Genomic DNA, 12,500 nt, shown 5'->3' with positions numbered 1-12,500 from the left:
TAAGTGTATAAGCCAGTATATATTGTAATCTACATAAATAAAGTAATCAATCAATCAATCAATCAATCTCTTTCTTCTCTTTCTCCGCCTCTTCATCCTTATCCCCTTCTCGAGATTTTTCTTCTCTTCCTCCTTCTACATCCTCTTCTACTCCTCCTCCTCCTCCTCCTCCTCCTCCCCCTCCTCCACCACCTCCTCCTCCTCCTCCTCCTCCTCTCCTCCTCCTCCTCCTTCTCCTCCTCCTCCACCTCCTCTCCTCCTTCTCATCCTCTCTCATGAATTTATTAATCAAATAGCAATTAATTTCTTGACTTTCCTCAGGCTTTCGACAAACTACGCAAGGAACAACCTCATCTCCTCAAGAAACTGGTGGCCATAGACGGTGACATAACCCTGGACAGCCTGGGACTGAAACCCGAAAACCGTAAACTGCTAGTGGAAGAAGTCAGTGTGGTTTTCAACGGAGCTGCCTCCCTCAGATTAGAAGCTGGGCTCAAATCTGCCATTGAAAACAACACCGTAGGAACTAAGCGGGTTTTGGAGTTATGCAGGGAGATGAAACAGATCAAGGTACTGTAGGCCTATTACAGTGAGGTCCACGTTATAATGGCAGTGGAGAAAGATAGAAGAATAGTGATGCCGATTCTCTGCATTAATTAATTATATCTCTACACTGTCAAAAACATAATTGACATCGTTGTGGACCTAGAAAGGATAGTACAACCGGCTTTGTTGAATTATAGCAAAACCAAAGTTGATCAAATACTGTCATTATAACGTGGACCTCACTATAGGCCTTCTATAGTTAAGTACACGTTATAATGGCAGTGGATAAAGATAGAAGAATAGTGAAGCCGATTCTCTGCATTAATTAATTATATTTCTACACTGTCAAAAACATAATTGACATCGTTGTGGACCTAGAAAAGGATAGTACAACCGGCTTTGTTGAATGATAGCAAAACCAAAGTTGATCAAATACTGTCATTATAACGTGGACCTCACTATAGGCCTTCTATAGTTAAGTACACGTTATAATGGCAGTGGAGAAAGATAGCAGAACAACGTTGCCGATCCTCCTCTACCTCCACCTAAACCATCTCCATCTTCTCCTCCTCCTCCTCTGTAGATGCATTACAATATGATTATTATCTATAGTTATTATATTACAAATTGCTTTTTCATATCATATACAGTTCAATAATTATTTTCTTAGTCTATATTATGTAAATTCATCTATAATATTGCTGTATTGTAAGCTATTTTATATAAGTGTATAAGCCAGTATATATTGTAATCTACATAAATAAAGTACTCAATCAATCAATCAATCCTCTCTCATGAATTTATTAATCAAATAACAATTTATTTCTTGATTTTCTCCAATGCCTTCCATAGACCTGTCAATGAAGGAGATATAGTATTGTCAATGCCTTCTTTGGACGGAAGCTGATACGGGTTTATTGATGTAATATTAACTGTTCATTCATGAATATAATATTTGTTTGAGATTCTATTAATAATCATTAACAAGAATCAACAATCAATATTATGTCAGATATAGGGGGATGACTTGAATCACAGCTATCTACTATAGAAGGGGGTGGTAACAGAGAATCGGCAACTATGCTCTCCTATCATTTCCACTGAATCTCACTATAGTGGACTCCATGTAGGATTATTTTTTTCTAAAATAATACTATCTATTGAATTTGTTTCTTCTCTGTTAAATTTCTTTTTGTCATACTTACTCAATTGCAGCTGTTTTCCATGCATCAAATCATCCGGTAAACAGCTGTTTGCAGAACAAGAAAACATGTGATTTTCATTACAGCATACTATACTGTAAAGAGATCATATGTTCTCTTCACAGTCGAGTATGTTAGGACTCTACTGAGTCCTATATCATCAGAGTAATTAATATCATAGAGAAACAATAGTGTAAATAGATATCCCATGGTATAGGGAATTTATGTCGCAACTTTTACTGTTATCTCAAGCCGATTACTGTCGATTATTGTAAACTTTTACTGTTTTGTTGGGGTGAGAGTGTATGAACGGTACAATTTGAGAGACTACAAGCGTCACACAGCTGCATAGGAAAGAACTATGTGAACTATCGGCTTGGGATAACAGTAAAACTTGCGACATAAACGCCCTATATCATGGGATATCTACTTATGCTATCGTTTCTCTATGATACTATACTGTAAAGAGATCATATGTTCTCTTTACAGTCGAGTATGTTAGGACTCTACTGAGTCCTAATATCATCTGAGTAATTAATATACTAACTCAAATAATTAAAGAACTCATTTGAGGAGTTTCAAGTTATAATAACTCATCTGAAATCTTATAATTTAGGCCTTTATCATTTTATTTGAGCTCGAAGGGTCTGTCTGTTATGAACTAGGTGCTACGGGCTAGGTCATGTTTATAGAATGCAGTAGCTCGAGCAGCAGCAGGTAATTGGTTTCTGTTTCTCAGTAATATTATTCTTTCTTAGATAAGTATGACAAAAAATATTGTACGTAACTTGTATGGTAACGTATTTATCGCATTTGTATGATAATTCCGCCCTCAACTACTTTTCGGGCAGAAACAATCATACTTATGCGGTAAATTATCGTTACCGGACTTGTTAAGGGTTGGAGAAAGAAGGAGTCTGCTGGATGTGATAAAGGGAAGAAAGAGGAGATGGCTGGGACATTGGATGAGACGGCAATGCTTGTTGGCGGATGCCATGGAGGGGACCATTCAGGGAAGAAGAGGAAGAGGGAGAAGAAGATACAAAGTGTTGGACAACATCAAGGAGGGGATGAGCTACTATGCAACGAAGCGACTGGCAGTGAATAGAAGAGAGTGGAGGGCTGCTGCCATATAAAAGGATCTGCTTACGAGCAGAAAACTACAAACAACAAACAAACAATAAACAATAAACAATTTCTATCCAAATTTTGGAAAGAAAAAGTTTTGGGCTTCAAGCCTGTTGTTCCTTTCCCAATAATTCATAGTTTCGAATGATATTGTATTTATCAATGTATAAATGAATTATGATTTCTTTGTCAAATTTGATTGTTTTTGCAGGCTTTTATCCACCTATCAACAGCTTTTTGCCACTGTGAGGTTGATGTGTTAGAGGAGAGGGTGTATGCCTCCCCTGCCAATCCCCAGGACATAATGCGGGCTGTACAATGGATGGACGAGACCACGCTGGAGATGATCACTCCAAGGTACAGGAAAACTTTGGAAATACCATAGCTATTTATGTATTAAGAGCATAACGCGCAAAACAGTTATCACGCGACGCTTCGCGTTGCTTGATAATTTTGCAAGAGCGATAAAGAATCATTATGCGCGAATTGCATACAATTTTTTTTCTACAACTGCCCAAACCTGTTGAATTACTTATATCGGCGGAGTTACAATTACCGACTTTTTAGGTTAAGATCTGACTTTTTGGTGAGCTACCTACAATCAGCTGATTAGGGAGCGTAAAGAAACTCTTCTGCGCATGCGCGAATGATAAGTGAGCGTAAAGAAAATCTACTGCGCATGTGCAGATGGTTAGCAAGCAAAAAAGTAGATTCTCCTCAGAAATAAGCTGTTTTACGAGGAGAATCGAGTATGTAAATTTTTTTTCGCCTCACTTGGATGTAATGAGCTGGTTTACGTGCATCATATGGATGCTGAAAGTGATTGTTTTCTGACCAGGCCGGTAAAAATTTTACGGCCCTAGGGCTGTAAAATAACCTTGAAGTCAGCTGATTCTGATTTGATGTGAACGTGTTTACAAAATAGTTTATGAAATGGAATCAGTTTATGCTTCTAGAATTGAATAAAATATTTTGCAATAAGATACTATCATTTTATTTGTATGAATGAAATACAGATAAGATATTATTATAAACTATTCAAATTCAATTTTCAGAGTATAAAAGAATCTAACCTCAAGCCTCATAGTACTTCGTTTATCACGAAACCTGGTGGATAATTTTGGAACTACTTGGGCAATATCCATGGTGCTGAACGTTTTTACAAATAGTTTATGAAATGGAATCAGTTTATGCTTCTAGAATTGAATAAAGTATTCTGCAATAATATACTATCATTTTATTTGGATGAATGAAATACAGATAAGATATATATTATGAACTATTCAAATTCGATTTTCAGAGTAGGATAGAACTTCTAACCTAAACTTCCTAAGTCGATGACAACAAGCATTGTTGACGTTGACATTCAGATTGGCCAAATTTCAAGTGTGCTAAAACAGCTGATCAAAAAACTCTTCATTATCTGTGTTTATAATTCAACAATTGAAACATTTATAATAATATCATCTTATTGTCATTTGAAAGAATATAAAATTATAAACTCAACCTCCCACATAATTGAACATAATCTTTTGGGTTATTTAGACAAGTCAGAATAAAAAATAAAAATACTTGGACAATGTATTTCCTGATATTCAGATTACCTCAGATTTGCTAGAGCTATGACCTTCCACTTTTGCTTTCGGAAGTGCTTAGTGAACAATTATTCTCATATATATTGTTAATTTTTCTGTGTGGCGAAAAATAGCGTTCACACCATGGGCAAAAATGTTTTTCCAGCTCTCAATCTTTTCTAGTCCTCGGCTTACGGCCTCGGACTTGAAAACCGATTTCGAGCCGGAAAAGTCTCATTTTCGGCCCTAGGTGCGAAATATACTATTTTTACTCGCAGTTGTAGAAAAAACTATTTTTATAGTTCCTATTACTACTATAGTACCTTAACATTCCTCTGGTGACAATTTTGTATGTTTTGATTAGTATTTTATCAAGATACATAATACATTTGAATGTGTTTGTGTTGTGTTTGGATATTCTACACATTTTTTATTGCTCAATTTGTTTGTTTTTAGGCTTCTTGGACCTCATCCTAATTGCTACACCTATTCTAAAAGATTGGCAGAGAGTCTGGTTAGCGAGTATGCTAATATCATTCCTTGCGCCATTGTCAGACCTTCTATTGGTAAGAGACACTATTTATTCTTCTTCTTCTCCATTTTCTTCTTCTTCTTCTTCTTCTTCTTTTTCTTCTTCTTCTTCTTTTTCTTCTTCTTCTCCTCCTCCTTCTTCTTCTTCTTCTTCTTCTTCTACTTTTCCATAACAAATTTTCTTTTCTTGTCCTCTTACTTCTCAGTTTCCTTCTCCTCCTCCTCATCATCCTCATCCTCCTCCTCCCCATATCCTCCTCCCCCTCCTCCTCATCCTCCTACTCCTCCTACTCCTCCTCCTCCTTCATCAATAATCCCTTCTCTCTTTCCCTCCAAATTCTCACACTTAGTACAATTCTGCAACTCCATCTTTCTATTCTATCTCTGCCTACGTTTCCTTACCCCTTTCCAACACCTAATCCTCCTCCTCCTCCTCACTAACCCTCTGCAACATCTGCTCTACCATTCTCTATCTGCCTCTTCGTCACGACTTGCTACTCCAATTCCTCACCCACTCTTTCTTCTCCTTCTCATTCCTCTTTTGCACCCGTCGTCTTCTTCTTCTTCTTGTCTTGTCTTCTTACTCTTGCATTTGTTCTTTTTCTAGTTTCTGTTCCTTCTTCTTCTGCTAGTGCCTATTTGTTCCGAATATTGGCGATCAGCCTGACTATGGATATCTTATTTACAGCCATCCTGAAAAGTTCTGTTGAAGTTTTGGAGAACCAGGTACGCAGGTTTTTCAGCCATGATATTCTCCTTCTTCCTGGTCCTCTTCTGCCATAGATCTTTCCTTGGAGAACGGATTTCAGCAGGCCTTATTTTTCTTCATTACGCATGATATGGCCAAAATATGCAAGCTTCCTGCTCTTGATGATGTTCATCACTTCCAAATCCTTATCCATTAGCTCCAATACAGCTTTGTTGGTCACTCTGTCCATCCATGAAATTCTCAACACTCTTCTATACAGCCACATCTCAGAAGCCTCGAGTCTTTTTTCAGTTGACTTGGTCAATGTCCATGACTCCATCCCATAGAAGAGTATTGAGAAAATGTAGCAGTGGAGGAGTTTGATTTTGATGTGCATATTAAGGTTGTGACTCTTAAACAGTTTTGCCATCTGATTGAATGCAGCCCTCGCTTTTTCTATTCTGCATTTTACCTCTTGAGAATGATCCCATTTCTCATTGATCAAGGTTCCCAGATACGTGAACTGTTGCACCCTCTCTATCGGCTTGGTGTTAAGCATCAAGTCACATCCTCCCACTGATCCCTTACATTGATTTGTTTACATGTTTACATTGATTTCCAAAGCCATATTGTTCACTGACGCCTCCTATCTTGTTCACAAGCTCCTGCAGGCTGTTCATGCTGTCAGCAAAAATTACAGTATCATCTGCATATCGGATGTTGTTCAAGCGTTCTCCATTTAACAATACTCCCATTTCAGTATTCTCAAGGGCCTCCCTGAAGATTTCCTCTGAATAAAGATTGAATATCAATGGTGGAAGGATGCAGCCCTGCCTAACGCCTCGAAGAATGTCAACTGCACTGATCCTTATAGTAGAAGACTGATTCCAATATAGGTTTTGAATGATTTGAAGATCTTTCTCATCCATTCCTGTGCTCCTCAAGATCTCCCATCATTTTCACAGGCTGAATCCTATCGAATGCCTTCTTGTAATCGATGAAACATGCAAAAACATTACAGTTCATGTCTCTACAGCGTTGGAACAAGACCTGTAGACAAAACAAGGCATCTCTTGTACCAACTCTCTTCATGAAGCCTGCTTCTGTTCCTGCTCTCCTTCATCTTCTTCTTCTCCTTTCTCTTTTCCCTCTTTTTCTTCTTTTTTCTCCTTCTTCTTCTTCTCATTTTTCTCACTCTCATCCTCCGTCTCCTTCTTCATCCTCACCTTCTCTTCCACTTCATCTTCTTCATCCTCATCATCTCCTCCTCTTCATTCTCATCCTCTCCTCCTCTTCCTCTTCTTCATCATCATCATCATCTTCTCCTCTTCTTCTTCTTCTTTTTCTTCTTCTTATTCTTCTCCTTGTACTCTGCTTCATCCCATTTTCCTTATTTTTTCTTTGTAGAGTAGAATACAACCAATAACCAAACCTCAAATTTGATTTTTTTTATTCATTATTCATCATTCCCATTGATTTCCATGATATAATATTAATTTTACAATATTTTTCTTTGATTTATTCTCCATCATTCCCATTATTATATAATAGCTATTTAATTATACAATATTTATTATTTCTTTTGGTTTTTCAGTATGTCCAGCTTTCAAAGAGCCCCTGCCTGGTTGGGTGGACAGCCTGAATGGCCCAGTCGGTGTGTCGGTGGCAGGTGGTAAAGGTGTCATAAGGTCCATGCTGTGTCATGGTGAGAACAGGGCAGAGGTCATCCCAGTGGATATCGCCATCAATGCCGCTATATCTGCCAGCTGGGTTAGGGGCACAAATAGGTTAGTATTTTATATTATGATTTTTTGCCAGTTCATTGGTAAGAAATTTTTGACCAGTTTTTTAGAAAGATTCATGTATTTGCAAGCTATTGGATAAAGAATATTTGATTTGTATCTATCAGTAATAGCTTTGTATCTACAATAGTTCACCAAGCGAAATAAGGTCTAAGATTCAATTCGACGGTTTTGCATTTCTCTTTATGTTGTTTATATTTTTTTGTCATAGTCATTCAATTTCAGCTGTTTTACATCCATGAAATCAAGCCAGTAAACAGCTGATTGTAGAACAAATAAACATATGATTCTCATTACAGCATACTATACTGTAATAAAATCATATGTTTTCTTTACAGTCGAGTATGTTTCCTAGTTCCGAATTTGGAACAGCAAAACTGCTGCCTTTTAGCGCTCCAGGTGGATGTTTTGTCAACTACAATCAATAAATTCCTGATTCGAAACTTGTAAACTAGGTTATGTTTATAAAATGCTTGTAGTAATGTCAGCACAAAATAATGTTTTCTGTTTCTGAATTATTCTTTTCTAGATTATTATGACAAAAAATAGTGTAAGCTACTTGTCTGCGGAGTCTGGGGGTTGCCTCTCAGTAACAATTTTTTTTTGAAAAATAACTTATGGAAATGGTGGTGTGATATTATAACAGTATGTTTTAATATTGTGTTCTATCTACACTAGTGGCTCTGTGAACAGTAGACCTCACGCAGTTATAAACCACAACCTCCTTTTATACTGTCCATCAGAGTAAATCCTGTCTGTATGTCGTGTCGGCGAGATATCGGTGTGAAAACGGCTAATGGCTGTTGGGATTGGTGTAACAGAAATGCTAACATCAAAAGCTAATCTCCTTCAAGACATACTGGCAACAGGTCAGCACGAGTTCAAAGCAGAGAAAGGTCGAGAGACAATACTATGTTATTTTGGTTATTAATTGCATGCAATCAATAGTTCATAGAAATTGCATTCAATGAGGCACGCAATTAATAGTCCACACAGCAGCTGATTTTTCACCAAGTTACGTTGAGATATTGAATTGCATGCAATTTATATTCCACTCGACAGCTGATTTATGGTGAATAATTCTATAGTCTGATTTTTACTCTAAAATTGGCGTATGAAGGAGGCTCCTTTTCCTTCTATATTATCATTGAAATGCAAAATTTCCAAAAAAACCTTTTATATACGTCGACGCGCAATTAAAAAAGATTAAGATTAGAAAAGATTAGAACATACCTGTCAAATTTCATGAAAATCTATTGCTGCGTTTCGCCGTAAATGCGCAACATATAAACATTCAAACATAAAGAGAAATGCAAAAATCTGGTGTGGTGCACTCACCCCAACTTTCCTTGCCGTTATGAAAATTGATCAACTGACGCTAGTGTTCCCGCGCATCTCAAGTCTACTTTTCTAAGATCTGAGCCAGCTGGTGACAGGACAATAGCGCTGCAGACACACGAAGTCTGCTATCTCTTCATAGTGAATTATTTAATAGAATCAACAGTTGCCAACAGTTTGCAATTGAATAATCACATTTTCTGGAATTTCGAGCTTATTTTCAATTTTGGGTGAAAATGCTACCCAACATTAATTGTAGAGATTTTTATGCTCAATCTTTTCCATTTGATTTTTTTGTTTATATTGTATCTGAAGCCCGATAATTGAGAAATCCAAAATCAAACTTGTGCGAGTGTATGTGCGTCTGTGTACACGATATCTCATCTCCCAATTAACGGAATGACTTGAAATTTGGAACTTAAGGTCCTTTCACTATCAGGATCCGACACGAACAATTTCGATCAAATGCAATTCAAGATGGCGGCTAAAATGGCGAAAATGTTGTAAAAAACAGGGTTTTTCGTGATTTTCTCGGAAACGGCTCCAACGATTTTGATCAAATTCATACCTAAAATAGTCATCGATAAGCTCTATCAACTGCCACAAGTCCCATATCTGTAAAAATTTCAGGAGCTCCGCCTCATCAATGCAGATAGATTCCCAATTATCAGGCTTCAGATACAATTGAAACAAAAAAATCGAGTGGAGTAGATTGAGCATGAAAATCTCTACAATTAATGTTCAGTAACATTTTCACCTAAAATTGAAAATAAGCTTTAAATTCGAGAAAATGTGATTATTCAATTGCAAATTATTGTTGATTCTATTAAATCATTCACTATGAAGAGATAGCAGACCTCATGTGTGTCTCCAGCGTTATTGCCCTGTCACCAGCTGGCTCAAATCTTTGAATAGTAGACTTGAGATGCGCGGGAACACTAGCGTCAGGTGATCAATTTTCATAACGGCAAGGAGAGTGCGCCACACCAGATTTTTAATATTGTAAGATGTACTTTTTTCGAGTAACAAATTTTTATCAAATTTTAACTTCGATTTCGTTTGTTGCAGCATTTCGAAATCAGAGCCGACCCAGGTGTACAATGTGTCCATAGGAGATGTGGTGCCTATCACGTGGGGCGAGGTGTTGGAGCGAGGTCGTAAGATCAGCTATGATGTGCCCTTCGAGAACATTCTATGGTATCCCAATGGCACCATAAGGACTAACAGGCTGGTACACTTTCTGGTCGTTTTCTTCCTGCAAACTATGCCCGCATACCTCATTGACTTCTTGTTCTTTTTGGCTCGTCAGAAGACTTTGTGAGTATTTCTTCTCTTCTTCTTCTTCTTCTTCTTCTTCTTCTTCTTCTTCTTCTTCTTCTCTCACTCTTTCTCCTCCACCTATTCCTCCTCCCTCTACTTTAACTAATTCTTCTTCTTCTCCTTCTATTTGACCTACTTCTCCTCATCATCATCCTCTTCCTCCTCCATCACCTACTCCTCTTCCTCCTTCTCCTCCGCCTCCTCCTTCTCCTTCTCCTCATTCTCCTCCTCCAACTCCTCCTCCTCCTCCTCCTCCTCCTCCTCCTCTTCCTCCTCAACCTCTTCCACCCACTCCTTCTCTCCTGGTAGAGAGTTAGTGGGGTAGGATATTTTTAATATTCTTTCCGAAGAATGGACATTGATATGTCCAAAGCTCCGCCAATTTATGTAGATGCATAACAATATAATTATCTATAGTTATTGTATTACAAATTACTTTTTCATATCATATACAGTTCAATAATAATTTTCTTAGTGTATATTATGTAAATTCATCTATAATTTTGCTGTATTGTAAGCTATTGTATATAAGTGTATAAGCCAGTATATATTGTAATCTACATAAATAAAGTACTCAATCAATCAATCAATCAATCAATCTCCTCCTCCATCTTCTCTCACTTCTCCATCTTCCCCTCACTCTCCTCTTCCATCCCCCCTCCACCTCCTCCTACATCACCTATATAAATAAATTTAAAGAAAAATTTATCATTTTTCTAAAAATTGTTATTCTCAATTTTCTTTCCATCTAATTAAAAGCTTATTATCAAAAAATTCTTAAAAAATGGCTCAAGTTCAGAAAAAGGGAACTTTGTTCCATGGATGTTTATTTTACAAGAGAAAAGATAATAGAGAAACAATAGCGTAAGTAGATATCCCATGGTATAGGGAATTTATGTCGCAGCTTTTACTGTTATCTCAAGCCGATTACTGTCGATTATTGTCAAATTTTACTGTTTTGACCGAGTAAGAGTGTATGAACGGCACAATATGATAGATTACCAGTCCCTTGCGGGAAGGTTCCACCGCCTGAATATATAATTTAAGCCGTCAATGGGCCTTACGACTGTCATACTTTAGCCGGGACCGACAGTTTAACGTGCCCATCCGATAACACGGGAGTGATCTGGTTAAAAAACTTTTGGTATTGAGAGGGTTTGAACCCGGGATCTCTGCGCTGCTACGCAAGCACTCTATCCACTAGACCACGGATCACTCCAGGTTTGGAGGTGGGGGGGGGGGGGATAGTGTATGAACGGCACAATTTGAGAGACTACCAGCGTCACACAGCTGCATAGGAAATATAACTATGTGAACTATCGGCTTGAGATAACAGTAAAAGTTGCGACATAAACGCCCTATAACATGGGATATCTACTTACGCTATTGTTTCTCTATGGAAATATCTTCTTATGCTCTCATTATTACTTTACTTACTTATGGAGCACTACAGCCCTGTGTGGACCTTGGCCTCCTCAACAATTCGCCTCCATTCATCCCTCTGATTAGCCAGTCTCCTCCAGTTCCTCACTCCTAGGCACGCTAGAACTGTTTCCACATCCTGCAGCCAACGTGTTCTCGGGCGACCTCTTTTCCTCGTTCCACTTTTTGTGTAGTTGAGAAGTTGATATTGTGGTAATTATTCATATTGAATGAAAAAGACTAAGAAATTGTCAAAATTTCTAAATCAGTGGTTTTTTGACAATTTCTTAGTCTTTTTCATTCAATATTTTCCTCGTTCCTCCCATTCTTCCAACAAGCATCTGCCTCTGCATCCTATTATTCTATTATCATCCATTCTTTGCACATGTCCCAGCCATTCTTCTAAACTTTATGAATATCATAGTATTATGCTATATGCTATCATAATACTGACAGATTCAAGTGAATCACAGTATATGAACCACACATTTTTGTATTGAAATTGAAATTGCTTTATTGTCTCTTCAAAATGGATACATAGTTTACATACACTATATTATTATCGACAATAAAGTTTAATAACAACCTGCAAAGGAGATCCTGAGTGCAGGTGTGAATCAATTTAAATTACATGATACAAAATAAAATCACAATAGTAATAAAGAAAAGAAAGAATACAAAACAAGAACAAAAATATTAAATCATATCCTCAACATCCTAAAATTTAGACATACACGAATGTATCTCAATCTCTTATTCATTAGATTAATTTAAAGTAGATGTTCCTGTCAATCCATTCCTGTATAATTCTATTTAAATTCCGTTATATTCCTGTTAACAAAATCTAGTGGTATTTTATTGATTAAATAATTGCAATAGTATTGAAGTTGATGTCTGCATATAGTAAGCTTTATGAGATGTATGTTAAATGTATTTGTACTGTTTGCCC

General features: G+C 37.2%; 1 protein-coding gene across 1 annotated transcript in view; it reads left to right on the top strand.

The window, feature by feature from the left end:
- Positions 1 to 12,500, top strand: part of LOC111058248 (putative fatty acyl-CoA reductase CG5065) — a 61,447-nt gene that overhangs the window by 24,722 nt on the left and 24,225 nt on the right. Inside the window, exons 3-7 of the mRNA XM_039440997.1 lie at positions 322 to 570; positions 3,088 to 3,233; positions 4,907 to 5,016; positions 7,264 to 7,456; positions 9,878 to 10,126. Of these exons, the coding sequence (XP_039296931.1) occupies positions 322 to 570; positions 3,088 to 3,233; positions 4,907 to 5,016; positions 7,264 to 7,456; positions 9,878 to 10,126 (947 nt within the window). The remainder of the gene's footprint in view (positions 1 to 321; positions 571 to 3,087; positions 3,234 to 4,906; positions 5,017 to 7,263; positions 7,457 to 9,877; positions 10,127 to 12,500) is intronic.

This window comes from Nilaparvata lugens, chromosome 14, assembly GCF_014356525.2.
Source record: "Nilaparvata lugens isolate BPH chromosome 14, ASM1435652v1, whole genome shotgun sequence".
NCBI classification, from domain to species: domain Eukaryota; kingdom Metazoa; phylum Arthropoda; class Insecta; order Hemiptera; family Delphacidae; genus Nilaparvata; species Nilaparvata lugens.
The sequence above is the reverse complement of the archived record's forward strand: the minus strand, read 5'-3'. Positions and strand labels throughout refer to the sequence as shown.